The sequence below is a fragment of the Euwallacea fornicatus genome, chromosome 28 (assembly GCF_040115645.1).
Source record: "Euwallacea fornicatus isolate EFF26 chromosome 28, ASM4011564v1, whole genome shotgun sequence".
NCBI classification, from domain to species: domain Eukaryota; kingdom Metazoa; phylum Arthropoda; class Insecta; order Coleoptera; family Curculionidae; genus Euwallacea; species Euwallacea fornicatus.
The window spans coordinates 2511969-2527089 of record NC_089568.1 but is presented as its reverse complement, the minus strand read 5'-3'; the positions used below and the strand labels follow the sequence as shown (position 1 = coordinate 2527089).

Here is a 15121-nt window from a genome sequence, read left to right as displayed (position 1 = left end):
CGCCTTAACATCATCTAATTAAACACCGACCGACGTTGAATCATATTCTCAAATACTCCGCATATCTTTCTCTCTCCAACAGAACAGATCCCTTTTACCTGTGTATTTACAAACCATCTCAGCAATCTCCATCCTCTAAAAATAACTAATTTATTTCGAGCCTCGAGATCGACCAAAAACTCAATAATGCCAGCCGTTCGCATTCCGGCATTGCACGTTGCGGCAACGCCGCTTTGAAGCCCAGTTTTCAGGACGGCTAGTACGGAGGTTTTAATTGAAGCTTGATGCTTGGACGGGTCCACTTTTCGAGCCGGGGGCAGGTCGGTAGAGCTTTTTGTATTGTCCCGAACCGTATAGCATTATAGTCCGTTACGTTACATTACAATAGCTCGCTTTTATTTTATCTTTTGGTTGGGTCGTTTTTTAATACCGTCCTTAAGGATCCTGTTTCCGTTCGCATTGTTGGTAGGCATTCAAAACAAGTGCATTTGGGTTTATTAAACGCAGTACAGTACGGTGGCTTTCTAGAATGTCTGCTTTTTGTTTTATACCAATTTAAGAGACTTAGATGATCGTGTATGGCAGACGTTTTTCTTGTGTAAACGTCAAATGTCCTTTCGTGATCTTTCTCCAAATACAGCAAGAACCAGCTTTTTTTTTATCAGATTAACTTTCACAAAAACGTCGAGAAAACGACAAGTTTCTCCTTAATTAGGTAGACGCATTCAAGTCGGTCCATCATTTTTATCTTTGACAATGCGGGAGAAAAGGTTCAGTTTTTCCGGACGTGCAGTTTTGACGGTATTGTGCAAGGCTGCTATCCAAATCGGTGTATTAAACTTTGTATTTAGAATATGTAGTTTTCAGAACAAAATCAACCAGATTACTAAGAAGATTTCGAAGATTTTAATTAGATAACCGTCCACGGCGACCATTTTGTTAGTTACGGCACCTTTTTCTACGTAGCTTAAATATTATCCAAAACACTTATTTCGGTAGGTATTTCTTAACTACTAACCCAAAAAAACCGTCAAACAAAAAGGTAATCCATCGAACTAAATTAATCCCAGAACACTGTAATCCATGCAAATAGGAACCCCGCCTTTGTGTTACGTTAGCGTTGCGCTCAGTGCCCCGTTCGAATTCAAAATGGCTATGCCGATTTCAACTTTCAACGGTTCGTTCTCTGCGTTCTTCGGTTCTCCCTGTCTTGTCTTGTTTGTGAGGCCTGGCCAGGCTGTCAGGACAGTATTATTTCTGCCTATGCCCCCACTCTGCCGAGTGTTTACGAATTGTAATCGATCGAAGTGGGAAGTGAGTTTAAGCCGCCATGTTGGTTGGTTGAAATTGCACGTAACAGGATCGTTTTCTTGATCTTTGAAACTACGAGAGGGCTCGGAAATCGATTTTTTGCTTGTAGGTTTTGAAGACTCTCGTCGAATTACCGTCGAAATGTCGATTTTGTCGCTGTGCTAACCTGGTCTATCCAATATCATTCGTACATGTACAGCTGTCGCCAATAATCAAGTTAATATATCAGAATGGCAACAGCGCTTCGCTACTTCATGTCTTGTGTTGTAAATGGTGCCTTTACAATAACTCATTGAATTTTTTTGGAGTTGTGTTAGCAAATTATAATTTACTATTTCCATTAAATTTTATTGCATCATATTCTCTCTCTAAAAACTCGTGAGTACGAACTTAATATAAAGAAAAGTTCGTGATAAGTCTGAAATAAGAATCGAGCGTTTAAATAGAAATGGAAAGAAGCCACTAGTAAAAAAAATTATTTGATAAACGTTAGCAATCCTAATGTTTCTACTTCACAATCTAAACTGCAAAGAAATGCGGTGAAAGCACTATACGATTAATCTTTGAAAACAAAAAGCGTAAAGGGGTTAATTGCACCAATCCCGACGGAAGATAACCTCTAAACGCGATTTGTTGCCAAAAATGATTTCACAAATTTCAGTAATAAACTGAGTTTGTACTGGGAAAGAAATATGTAATATTTATCAATAAATGTACGTGGTGTCTCAGGATAGATGGGACGTCTCACGTAAAAGGTAAAATATTTTCGATTGAAAGTCAGTTTTTAGGGCTCAACCATGCTTCGTTAAAGAGTAATTTTCATTAAATTTCAGTTCTGGAAAATTAAGTATATATATACTATGTATACTGTTTGAAGTTCTGTATAATCGTACGTGCATGTAAATATAAGAATTTATACTAAAAACATGAAGTAGAGATTATAATACACTGTGTATTAAATGTATATCACTAGATGGAGCTCTGCATCCGACAAGCAATTTAAAAAAATGTCTTTCACTAGCTCCATCTCTACACCACTCCTTTAAACATGTATTGTCTACATTGATAAGTTTTTAGTTTTTCTCGTGTCATCTGTGCATGAGTAGTCAAACTAAGTATTATTACACCAGAAATCAAAGGATACTCAAAAGTTGAAAAATTCTGCAAGTTTCTTTATATAAATCTAATGAAGATTTCTGTCAGGATCGTCTGACCACCATACAATTATCAAATTGCAAAAAAGTGAGTTACCAAAAATTACTATTTAATTTACATAATTATACATCGTTTCAAGGCAAAGAGTTGCACATTAATGATATTATTATTTTTAAACTTTTTTTTTTATTTTCCTATATACAAAAAGAATCCAAGTCAATTATTACAACAAATTATAGTATAAAAACTAAGTTTTAACGCAATTTTTCTTTTTCGTACCCTTTCGTTCCTCAATTTTGGCTTTCCTTTTACTATGGATCTTTTGTTTAAGTTTTTTCTTCCTCCTCTGACGTTTTTTATCGGTACTGCTTCGTTCGCCTTTACCTATGACATCGCCTTTGGGTTTGGTTTTTATTTCTTCGGGCGCTAACATTGCAGCGTCACTATGGGACACAGGTGCAACTTCTTCCATGTTTATCGCAGGAATGTTGCTAACGATTTTAAGTTCCGGAATGGCCGGAGTTGTGGTAAAATGAAAGTTGGATAACGCGTCTAATTTCGTGAATAATTCCTTCATCAGTTTCCTTACTTCTTTATGCGTCTCAGGTTCCACTTCTTCTATATCCATTTTATCCTTTTCTAATTCTGCTTGTTGATTCAAAAATTCTTTTTCATATATTTTCGCCAGTGATTCCTTGCTTTTTTCTTGATCCAACACAAGCTTTTTTTTGTATTCCAATGGCGTGTCTATAGAGCGGATTTTTCGTTCCACACTATCAAAAGCTTTATCTTTTATTCTTTGTTTAATGACGTCTTCTAGTTGTAAGGAAATTTCAGTGGTAATCACAGGAGCAGGTCTTGATGTCAAGTCAAATTCAACAACTTCCTCTAAAAGGGAATTTTGTGGTCTACCATCAGCTGTAATTTCTCCTTTTAATTGCCATGGTTTTTCACTTATGGCTTGTTCTTCAAAATCTTCAATTTTACGTTTTAACCGTTCTTGTCGTAGTTCTAAAGATGACTTCAATTGTCTTTCTAACTCTTCCTCTTCTGGTTCACTTTCATCACTGTTTATCTCTAATTCTTCCATTAACCTATTGAAATAATATTGTGTCTATCTCATTGAAGAAGGTTTTTTGAAATATTGAAACAATAGAAAAGTTATAATGTGTTAGGGGTGACATTTAAATAAGTGAAATCATTATGTGTTGTCAACTATTTAGTTCATTAAATAATATAAAATTGAGTTTTTCAAGTCTGACTTTCAACCTACCGATTTCTTTTAATTTTAGGTCCAACCTCTTCCTCCTTTTCAATAAAATAATCTTTAAATCTGGCTGTTTTCGCCTCATCTTCTTCTCCTTCTTCATCACTTTCTTTTTCAAAGAAATCAACACTCTCATTCTCTGATTCCGAATCAGATTTGTTTTCTTTCACTGTATTGTCTTCTTTTTCTAAAAATACATAGATACTTAAGGTAAACCAATAGACTTAAAACTTGTATCATTTTTTTAATAACTAGGCATTGTCTTGTGAGAAGTAGATTATTGATTAGTTTTGTAGAGCAAAATACCTCAATAATCTGCTTCTTGGTATTTTAGGCAATGATTTCTAATTATACAATGCATAACAATATATAAACTTTACCTAAGAAAGCTTCCATTTCACTCAACTTAAAAAACTGGTCATCTACTATAGATGTTTTGTAATTTTTTTTTGAATCTACTTTAACCCCCTTTTTATTCATTTTTCTTGTTTGATACTCATCACTACTATTCTCTGAAGAGTCAGAAATCTCTTCTTCAAACTCTTTAAAAGGTTCTTGATGAGCTTTTTTAAATTTTGGTTTTCTTCCAAATTCCTCCAAATCTGAATCAGATTCATTAGATTCACTCAAATCTACTTTACTATTATTAACATCACTGTCATTTTCTTTTGTATTATCTAATAAAAAACTGAAAATCAATTGATTCTTTGCTACCATTAACCCACTTAAATTCTTTACGACACCATCGATTGTAGCCTCGTTTTGCAAGTCAACTTGCTGCCATATTTGCTCGAGATCAAAATCTTTCACGATCAAGTTTTTAAGTGGTTGTTCACTTGAGGTAGGACTATTTTTTGGTAGTGCGTGCTTTTTTGTGAAGTCGTACAATTCTTTGATACTGGACTTAAGATTTTCAGATAAGTCTTCATCATCATCTTGTAAATTCGACAGGTGTTGGATGTGTCCACAGAATGTAGTTAAAAATGAGTCCAAGTCACTTGCCATTTTGGTTGGGGGCTAGTAAATTTTTAAAAATTTCCTAACAATTTGAAATAAACATCGAATGGAAATTAATAAATTGGTAAAATATAATAAAATTATTGAAATAAAAATTCACGTTTTTCGTTCACGTTTACGCGATATTTCTATATTCGAACTTTTTGAGGTTAAGCGTTTAAGACAGTTAATTTTCAATGCTCTTTTCAAATGTCAAGTAGTTCTTTTGATTTACCACAGTTCGCACTGTTCAATTTGAAGTTGCTCTTATGTCGATATCGACATTTGAATTTTATATGGATATTAGGGATGACCCTTTCGGTGTTAAATTCATCATTCTAGTAAATCCTTTTCGAATAAAGTTTATTTGTTAATAATACCGAACAGGTTAACAGTATTGATGTATGTTTAATTACTTTTTAATATTCAGTCAAATAACCAAATCGATAACGATATAATAACGTTATAAATGACACGAATCGCTTCCCATGAGTCATCCAGTTTCAAATTCCGAATTAACATAACCTTTAGAAACTATCGAATTGGCGCCTTTGTTTTGTTATTATCCTATAGGTTAGATTTTTAAAATCGAATTTGAATTTCGTTTTTTGAAATAATAAAGTGATAATAGCCGAGGTTTAACCTTTTTGGGCCTTATCTGCCTCTTATCCAATATCTGTCGTGTAGTTAAGATGTTACATTTGTGTATTATCTATTGATCTAATCAAATCAAAGTGGTTAATAGATGAGGTGTAATTTCAATTTAAACTGATAAATTATGTGCGAATAGAGACTTTATCATACAATAATTAAACTATTAACTAATGCAGTTATAATTATTATATTTGAAAATGTTTAAAGCTGGGTATATTAGGAAGATTCAAGTTGAAAATTTCGTAACCTACAGTTATGTGGAAATGTACCCGGGGCCCAATTTAAATATGATTATAGGGCCTAATGGAACTGGCAAGTCTACAATGGTAGCAGCGATCATTCTAGGCTTAGGCGGAAATCCCAAAACTGTAGGAAGAGGTACCAGGTATGATTTCTTTTTAATTCACATGTTGTCAGGTGTTTATTTACAATTTGTTATTAATTTGTGGTATTTACATTAGAAGTTACTATTGAGCAAGCTGAATGTTGAAAGTGCTGAAATATTTTTAAATGTACTCTATAAGTTTTAAGTAATTTTGACCCAATTGTTAAATCATGGCTTAAGCTTGGTTTTTCTAAACTGGACCATAATTTATTACAAAAACCTATAAGGAATTTGTCTGTGTCAGATTTCCTGTTTTGCTATTCTGATATTTTCTAAACCCATCCAGTTAATTTGGGTTCATTTTTCTTGTTCCTATTTTATTTGTTAATTAACCTGATTGTCATCAAAGAAGAATGTACAGATGTTTTATATACTAAACTAACTAAATAAAGACAAGGTCAGTGGTTCTCCCAACTTTATTGAGAAACCTCAGCTTTCTCATATTTTAAGACTCTTAATTTAAAAAAGAAAAAATATGCATAATTGCAGGATGGCAGAATATGTCAAACACACATGTAATGAAGCCAAAATTGACATTTACCTACAAGATGTTCAAGAAAATTCAATTATTAAAATAACAAGGGAGTTTAATATTGAAGATAAAACTCGCTGGAAAATAAATGGACAAAAATGCAATGCTAGTAAAATCCAGGACTGTATTAAACAATTCAATATTCAGGTAACTCATATGAGATAACTTTAATACCCATGTAATGTGTTGAAGTTGATCATGCAGTGTTTAAGTATTTTATAGCTTATCTTTAATAAAAGATGTTTTTAACTAAATGTTTTTATATTTCTGAAAAGGACAAATTATGTTCTACTGCTTTTTAGAAAATAACAATGACTTACATTTTCTGATCAATTTTAATCAAAAGCTCTATTTTCTTTTTTTTTCATATGACACACATTGTTCAAGTAAAAAATGTTTACAATATTTTTAGCACTATTAAATTACAGATGTTTTAATAGTCAATTACTTACTGTAGGTTGACAATCTTTGTCAATTTTTACCTCAAGATCGTGTTGCTGACTTTGCAAAGCTCAATAAAAAGGAATTACTGAAAGAGACACAGGTAGCTATGCCAATAATTTTAGTATTCTGCAAGGTACTACAAATTTGAGGAAATATATAGCAGTCTTTGAAATCATAAGAGATGCAGACTCAATTAAACTAGGGCAAATATGCGCAGTTTAATGTTCATCTGGTATCCGCTTTCAGATTGAAAGAAATTCAAATGTTTTATAAGATCCAAATATGATTTTTTTGAAGTAACCTCGAAATATTAATGCAAGTTTGACTTCAGTTAGATTTCCAAATTAAGGAAATTTGTGTCTTGATTGCTGAAAAAAAATCGTCGTGGTCAATTTTTGAATTTGTCTCCATATAAGTTATTAGAAAAAAAATTCTTTGACGAATGAAAAATGGTCTTACATCGATATATATCATTATTGATAAATGGTCGTAATAAAGAAAAATAATTAAATTATCTGTTATGGTTTATAAGCTCTCTGTACATTCCCGTGAATTTGTAGCACCCTGTATAGATTAACTGTAAATGAAGAAAATTACCTTATGCCTTGTCAGGTCGCTTTATGTAGGACTGATTTAATTACAAAGCAACAGGCTTTAATAGATACAAGATCAAAACATGTACAGTTAATAAACCAAATTGAACAGAAGTCTAAAAACTTACAAGATGTACAAGATATTAATTCAAGAATGGAAGGAAGAGTGCAGAACTTTGCCAAAAAAATAAAATTTACAGGTATTTTAAAACATCTTTAATGTCGTAAACTGTTTAAAACTTATCTGTTTGATTTAGAACAAATTGCTGCTATAGAGCGAAAAATTGCGTGGACGGAATATGAGTCCAAACGGGAGATATTAAGCGAGATAAAGAAAGACAAAGCAACAGCTCAAGAAGTATACGACAGATATCGGTGAGTTGAATTTTCGTTTTTTATTTGTGTTGTACTTTAAAAAGTTTTGTGACAATTTAAGAAATGAAATTCAACCGTTCGAAAGGGAAATTCACACCTACAAGGAAGCATTGAGCACTCTCCAACAGGGTAACTCAAAATTGATGCAAAGTATTAGGTAATTAAATAATTACTGTTGATCCTTATCTATATTTTCAAGATGATCCAATATTATAGAAACCATGAAGGAAATATTAATGAAGCTAATGAAAAAATAGAAACTTTAACTGTCAAAGTACGCGAAATAGAGGATGATATGAATACGAAACTTGCCGAAAACGACCAGTGGGACAGACAGATTGAGGAGGCTCTTTCCAAATTAGACGATAATAAAAAGACGTACGAAACGCTAATGAGAGAGGCGAATCAAGGTTGCTTATTTTAAGAATTTCGTGTATTAGTTTCCATTTCAATTTACTTTTTTCACAGGAAATGATCAAAAGCTCGTGATTTCGAGGGAAATAACTAATGGTATGAACCAAATAAGGCAATTCCAGGTTCAGAGAGAACAGCTTGAACAAAACTGTGCTGATGGAAAAACTGAAATGAAAGCCTTGCAGCACGAGCAAACTAGGATTGAAAACGTCAAGCAAACGAGATTAGAACAGGTAATTATATTTAAAATTATTTTTAAATACAACATTTGATGGGGTAATTCCGTCATTTTCAGTTAAAGAGAATAAATAATGATGCATACACGGCGGTTCTTTGGCTAAGAAGTAACAGGCACCTTTTCAAAGGTGAAATATGCGAACCAATGATGCTAGAGATTAATGTTTATGATGTTCTAAAAGCAAAATACATTGAAAGCATGATACCGTTAAGGGACAGATTGGCGTTTACTTGCACAGAAAAATCTGACATGAATTTGCTTATTCGTTCCCTACGAGAGCAACAAGGGTTATCGATCAATGCCTTGCATTCAGGTTTGTTATTTCAATAGTTCCATGTTCCAATGATGGTAATAGCAATGTTGCGAAGTTGATGATTGCTTAGATATTGGGGGTAACTTTATTTTTTTATATATCATGCGGGCATTACTTTTATTGCAATCAATTAAACTTCCCATAGTTATTTAAATGTTAGAATATTAAATGTTTTTTCATTTGGTGTTTGAAGTAAGATGACAGTTTCAATAATAGAATAATCTTTTGAACGACTGTAAATCGCTCATATAATTATTAATCGTGACCATTCTTATTTTAGGGCCGGCCCCTGAAGGATACAATCAGCCAAATATTCCCATTCAGAATTTGAAAACGTATGGGTTTTATACGTACGTAAATACATTGTTCACAGCCCCCGAACCAATTATGAGATATTTGTGTGAATCTTATCGATTGCATAATATTCCGGTAGGGGATGCAACGACGAATAATTGTTATGAGAAGGTACCGCAGCAGTTATCGGTATTTTTCAGCGATAGGTTTCGGTAAGTCATTATAATTTTTCTTTCGTTATCAGAATTTTCACGTAGCTGAGAATTTTTTTAGATTCGCTGTCCATTATTCTAAATATTCTGGGGAGAAAAGTAGTCGACAGAATTTGATAAGAAAAGATGGAGGGTTGTCCTTGTCTTTAGATGTAGTACGTTTGGAGAACGTTAAGGGTAAGCAATTCTTTAAACTACTCAAGCTGCCAGATGTGTTTGAATTTAAACTTAATTTTTCGGATCTAAAAATGTGCGAATCTAGAAGATTTCTTACGTATTCTGGGGCACTTTATATAGCGCACCCATCCGTCATCATTTTGATCACAATGCCCCTATTGTGTCATTAAAAATTTGTCATCTTTTGTGAGTTCTTATAGTGGCGACACTTTGCCAACAAAGTTAGTTGTTTAGGTAATATTGATGAGTGATATTAGGATTTGTGCAGGGCGTTGTAGAGAAATAAGAAGAAAAGTAGAAAATTTAGAAAATCAACTTGCAAATTTGAATGGCCCAATCCAGAGTTTAGAGGAGAAAATCAAATCCTACAAGGAGAAGTTGATGGAGGTGCATAAGAAAAAGCAGCAGATTGACGTAAGTCTTTAAATTTGTTTTCTTTTAAATTCCAATATTGTTTTTTCTTTTTAGGCTTTGGGAACTAAGATAGCATCGGGTCAGAGATACCTAAAAGAAATGCAGAACAATAAACGATCACCTGAAGAAATTAAAAGCGAATCGAGACGGAAAACTAAGAAGATTATCCAAACGATGGGTCTCCTGATAGAAAGTTTAAAGAAGTATTTTAACGAATTGCAAAGATTGATAATCAACTGCAATTTAAATTCGCTTAAAATCGAAACAATTCGACAGAAAATTGAATATATGGGCAGTGAGATTACAGAAAAAAAAGGGTAAGTTGAGCGTGAAACTAAAGGGTAATCTTTCATGGAATTTTCATAAATTCTATTTGAAATGTATGAATTTTTTCTATAAAGAATTTGTGACTTATAGACAAATTCGTGACGCCAAAGAAACATTAGGTTTGGTAACTGATAAATATAACGTCGCCATGCAGGAAGCCAAAGATATACTGCAAAAGGCCAAAGCCTTGTCCAAAGGAGTCACCCCAGCCGACGTTGGGTTCGACGAATTTCGGCAAATTCACGATGAGTTAGGAAGTATGAATAGCATATCTTTCATAAAATTAATACTTTCAGTGATACAGTGCATTTGATTTTATTTTGTGACTATCTGAATTTGTAGACGACATTGAAGAACTAAATAAAAAGAAGGAAGACCTAAACTCAAGGATAGGCTGTCTGAACATTGCAGACACGACAGAGATGCGAGAGTATGAAGATCGGGTTACCCAAATTGGAAAGTTAACACAAAGCATTCATGATGAAAAGATTGAAACCAAAAAATTGGAAGCTAAAATGCAACGTTTGCAAAATGTATTTCAAAATTTCTCTCTAAGCGTTTTTTGAAACAACGTAAATTTAATAATTGTTTTTAGGAATGGCTGAGTCCATTAAACGACCTATTGACAACCATTAATCTTCGATTTGCCACCTCTTTTGAAAAGCTAGGCTGCGCTGGAGAAATTGCTCTATGCCAGGGAGATGATGAGAAGAACTATGCGGATTATGGCATTGCCATAAGGGTATTATTATGGTTTATCATTCACTTTTTAGCTCAGTTTCGCAAGCTTTAAGGATATTTGGTTAATAGCTTCAATTTCCGCTTATTTAGTTATCGGCTAAAATAAAAACAATGTTTTATATAAATAATATTAAATTGGTTTTATATTTCTTTCAGGTCACTTATAGAAGTGGAGAGCCTCTACAAGAGCTAAACACAACGATTCAAAGCGGTGGAGAACGAGCGGTAGCTACGGCAGCGTTTATGTTAGCACTGCAAGAATTAACACCGGTTCCTTTCCGATGTGTGGATGAGATTAATCAAGGTAAAGTTAAGGTTTCAAGTTAGTTTCTATAGAACCATGCAAATCTATATGAACTTTTTTCCGGAAATTAATTTGCAGTTAAAATGGAGAGCATATTGTTAATTTGGCCTTAAAAGAAATCAAGAAGAGGATGGTTATTTTTATTTGGGAAATCAAGACTTACACAGAAATTATTAATGTGGAAATAGAGTAAAGAACCAGTGACACGTGTATTTTTGCACAATTTAGATGTCGAAACCTATTAGTACTTATTAATAACTTCTACCACAGATTTCTGAAGTGACGATAACGATTTGACCTCATTCCTCTTTTCCCAAAAGTTGACGGTTTTCCAAATACGGTGATCAAAGTTTTTTTGCGAAGTTTATGTGTTATTGTTTGTTTTGTAATGGCAATATTTGAAAAAGATTTTGTATTAAGAGCCACATATTTAGAGACCCGTTTACAACTAAACTAACTGAATATTTAATATTTTGTTTCGCGATTTTCCATTTTTCATTTACGATTTATATGATATTATTTATTGCAACAACTTTTGTACTTGTGTCACGCTCTTGAGTAGACTTTATCAAATCCTTCTTAAAGATAAAACATATGTTCATATGTTTAGTATCCTCGCTTGATTTTAAACGCTTCTGCTTCTGATATATAGGTTTGACATTGTTTTGCTGTCTGGTTTCCTTGAATATCAACCGGCTTAATCTGTGAAAGACAAAACTCTTTGATTTTATTATACTGACCACATATATATAAAATAAATATACCTTGATTTTTTAAAGGCGTTTCTAAAAGATAAGTTTGTGACGGAGTAGATGAGTGGATTTAAAGCAGCATTGACGATTAAGAGGTATTTCGAGCTGAACCATAAGGAGTGGTAAAGTCCTTTAGTCTAAAAAAAGTATAAAGTGCATATCGTGGTTAAGCTACAAGACGATTTATCTCCAGAGTACTAATACTATATCACCTAAGAAGAAATAGAATATCTATGGAAGGCAAACGTTTCTTATAGAATGTTAAAATGAGCCATTACTGAATGAGTTTTGAGCTTATCCTGCTTCTGTAGAAAACTTGTAGCTATAGTACCTCATGCCTTATAACATGTCTGCGTTTTCAAAATTTTTTCCAATGGATGTGTGATAGTTGCCTTACCAGATGCATTTGCGAATTGAAAGTAGATCTGTGTCGCACTTGTGCGAATAAATAAAAAGAAATATTGGGCATGACTGTTTCTCGAGTATAACTACCATACTTGATTGTGGTCTATTCAAAAACAATTACCTTGAAGTAATGAGTTATTTTCCGCTTCTCTTAAATGTGTGAATATTAACGCACACAAAAAATGTTAGGTCTTTTGATAATACCATTTTTCTGTGTTATATATGGTGTCATTTTTTTTATTTTTAATGTGTCATCTGCATTTCGTGTGGGGCAAAGTAATTATTCTTTCTGCACTTATTTGATGAAAAATTAACTACCTATTAACGTTTCAGGTATGGATGCAACCAACGAAAGACGTATTTTCAAATTAGTGGTTGAAACCACCTGTCAAGCCGATACATCCCAATATTTCTTAATCACACCAAAACTAGTCCCCAATTTAGACTATCCTCGTCACTTAACAGTTCATATAATTCACAACGGACCCTTTATGAACCCAGACCAAAAGTATTCCCGTTCAACACTGTGCAACCCTCAATCAAACCGAATTCAATAAAAATCTTGTTTTTGAACTGATTAGTGAGTATATTTTGAAGTTTTAGTGGTTGCGTTGTGTGTAAACTTTTGTTGCTTCGCACTTTAGCTATTAAGAAATTAATAACTCGTTACAGTACCTGATATAAATATGTTGTATTAATGCAGTGCCTTAAATAAACTTAAATCTTTAGGGACTATACAAGGTAGTCCGACGGGAATTGCTTCGATGAATTATAGAAAAAGTATAAATAAGAAAAATAATCATAGCGTATGTGTAATTCATCGACGCATTTCATAGAGGTCCACTCTGTATTATATTGGTAGTTTGTTTGGTACGCAGTTACTTTGATACGTTCCAAAGTCATCAATGACCGCACTGTAAATATTTCTATATATTGTATAATATGTTTGTTATCGATGGTTTAAAAGAAATATTTTTCTTGTAAATAATATAAAAATATAAGTGTTTTTTGTCTTAACATTTGTACTCAGTATTTAGTATAAATATATATTTCTACACTTTGTCAATATTTTTCGTATTGTAATAAGCAAATTGCCCCCAAAATTTATTTGAATTGTAAATCAACATACCATATTTTTGACATCAGCCTGGGACGAAGCATTATTGTGTTTAAGCATTTGGTGTCTGTATATGATGAAAGCGGTGAAAGGAAGTCTACAGGCCATGAAAGTCAATATAACAATAAACATCATTTTTGCCGCGCTCCTTTTGTAGCCCAAATGCTGACGATTCAGCGATTTTACTATGACTTTTTCATATTTATTCAGCTACAATTCGCTTAGTGTTAAACTTTTGTAAAATCATTCCAAAAATGATAAAGTACCTTAATAAAAATGGCACTATAGCACATAATCTGAATGGTTAGGGGTAGCCATACAAGGGCTGTTATTATGACATACCAGTATATATTTACTACAACTGATTGTTCGACGCAATATTTCTCATCAAAGTTTTTCCATATACGTTCCTAAATGTTTGAAAATAATGTTTGTTAATTTACATAATTATATGGTCAGAATTTACCCGATAATCTCTAAAAATGGTCAGCGGCGCTGAAAGAAGCAAAGCGACTACCCATGTACAGCATATCAGAATCTTGGCCTTGAATTTGTCCATTTTGACATCAGTTGGCAATACAATGGCTGTTAGTCTGTCATAAGTGATTGCGGTCATGCTTATCACACTTGCCAATAAAATAGTGCCTAAGAAAACATTTGATAGAAAGACGATGAGGGCTGTAATGGAAAACTGCCATGATAATAATGGAAACGCTGCTTACACTCAGCAGATCCTTCCCCTTTGCATCCCACAGAACCAAGTTGGTAATTTTGGAAATAATCGTAGAGAAATATGAAACATGGATAGATGATGGTGGAGAGCAAATCTGCTACCGCCATATTGCCTACTATCAGGTTGGAGGGTGTTCTTAGGTGTTGGTTGATTTTTAAGACATAGAGAACCCAGAGGTTTCCTATTAAGTGTTAAAACGCTTGATGTTCACAATCTCTCGATCCTCTAAAATATTACCAACTAATCCAGTTATACAGATGGGTAGAAATATGACAGAGGCCAAGAGAATATTGTCGATTCCTTTAGTATACCATATCGTATTAGGGAATTCTTCATTTTCGTAGTCGATCTAAATTAAAATTTAAATAGCTAGGTACTTAAGTGGTAATGTAGCGTATGTCTTTTTTGCTACGATTACTTACCTCTCCAATTCCAACGCTCGTTACATTTACCGTTGTGGACTGGGCTGTTCCTTCGACAATAACGTCAGTAATTTCAGTGGAATAAAGGAAAGTATCCATTATGATCTAGATCTATATATGATTGAACTTTGGCAGTACTAGATATTTTTGTAAAATACAACTATTGCACACAACCACCAATGAGAGATTCAGAAAGGTTCGTTTTTATTGCACTGGTGGCTTATCACTTCTGTCTCCTAGATCCAGTAAATTGTTTTTTGTGTACCAAGCTTTCAATGTGTTTAACTAATTAGTTAGTATCGCTAATGACTTGCCACATCGCGTGGAGAAAGTGCTCTGCTTTTCATTAGAAAAATATTGCTTCGGATAACGCGCACCATATCTATGAAATCATATGCGGTTACAGTACTCAAAATATTTGGACTACTAAAAACGTTGTTCTCTAGACAGCTATAGTTTTCAGGTAGCATCGGATTTCTCATTATCTCTGTGATTTAGTAAATATATTGTGAGTAATTTTTTATAACTCTTCAGTCAGTAGATCGT

General features: G+C 33.3%; 3 protein-coding genes across 3 annotated transcripts; 1 reads left to right on the top strand and 2 right to left on the bottom strand.

The window, feature by feature from the left end:
• Positions 1 to 2176: 2176 nt before the first annotated feature.
• Positions 2177 to 4921, bottom strand: LOC136347392 (U3 small nucleolar ribonucleoprotein protein MPP10). Its single transcript, XM_066297325.1, has 3 exons — positions 4114 to 4921; positions 3740 to 3920; positions 2177 to 3560 (listed from the first exon to the last, which is right to left on the bottom strand). The coding sequence occupies exons 1-3, from the start codon at positions 4736 to 4738 to the stop codon at positions 2714 to 2716; spliced, it is 1653 nt and encodes a 550-aa protein (XP_066153422.1). The 5' UTR covers positions 4739 to 4921; the 3' UTR covers positions 2177 to 2713.
• A 157-nt stretch (positions 4922 to 5078) lies between these two features.
• Positions 5079 to 13365, top strand: SMC5 (structural maintenance of chromosomes 5). Its single transcript, XM_066297241.1, has 18 exons — positions 5079 to 5768; positions 6258 to 6447; positions 6758 to 6844; positions 7357 to 7537; positions 7595 to 7712; positions 7774 to 7869; positions 7929 to 8122; positions 8181 to 8359; positions 8422 to 8677; positions 8958 to 9183; positions 9245 to 9360; positions 9629 to 9774; positions 9829 to 10091; positions 10192 to 10358; positions 10444 to 10634; positions 10697 to 10843; positions 10999 to 11146; positions 12637 to 13365. The coding sequence occupies exons 1-18, from the start codon at positions 5581 to 5583 to the stop codon at positions 12858 to 12860; spliced, it is 3117 nt and encodes a 1038-aa protein (XP_066153338.1). The 5' UTR covers positions 5079 to 5580; the 3' UTR covers positions 12861 to 13365.
• On the bottom strand, positions 11130 to 14818 carry LOC136347342 (substance-K receptor-like). The gene is made up of 8 exons (XM_066297242.1): positions 14576 to 14818; positions 14391 to 14502; positions 14143 to 14334; positions 13887 to 14065; positions 13687 to 13830; positions 13433 to 13630; positions 11911 to 12035; positions 11130 to 11848 (listed from the first exon to the last, which is right to left on the bottom strand). Exons 1-8 carry the CDS (start codon positions 14672 to 14674, stop codon positions 11653 to 11655), a joined length of 1245 nt encoding a protein of 414 aa, XP_066153339.1. The 5' UTR covers positions 14675 to 14818; the 3' UTR covers positions 11130 to 11652.
• Positions 14819 to 15121: the final 303 nt, after the last annotated feature.

Coding starts and splice junctions, on each gene's coding strand:
- LOC136347342 (XM_066297242.1), bottom strand. CDS start 14,674: ATGGATACTTTCCTTTATTCCACTGAAATTACTGACGTTATTGTCGAA. Junction 14,503..14,575: donor CGAGCGTTGGAATTGGAGAG/GTAAGTAATCGT, acceptor ATTTTAATTTAG/ATCGACTACGAAAATGAAGA. Junction 13,831..13,886: donor CCATTTTTAGAGATTATCGG/GTAAATTCTGAC, acceptor TCAAACATTTAG/GAACGTATATGGAAAAACTT.
- LOC136347392 (XM_066297325.1), bottom strand. CDS start 4,738: ATGGCAAGTGACTTGGACTCATTTTTAACTACATTCTGTGGACACATC. Junction 3,921..4,113: donor TGAAATGGAAGCTTTCTTAG/GTAAAGTTTATA, acceptor ATGTATTTTTAG/AAAAAGAAGACAATACAGTG. Junction 3,561..3,739: donor CCTAAAATTAAAAGAAATCG/GTAGGTTGAAAG, acceptor TTATTTCAATAG/GTTAATGGAAGAATTAGAGA.
- SMC5 (XM_066297241.1), top strand. CDS start 5,581: ATGTTTAAAGCTGGGTATATTAGGAAGATTCAAGTTGAAAATTTCGTA. Junction 8,678..8,957: donor GATCAATGCCTTGCATTCAG/GTTTGTTATTTC, acceptor TTCTTATTTTAG/GGCCGGCCCCTGAAGGATAC. Junction 10,359..10,443: donor AATTCACGATGAGTTAGGAA/GTATGAATAGCA, acceptor CTGAATTTGTAG/ACGACATTGAAGAACTAAAT.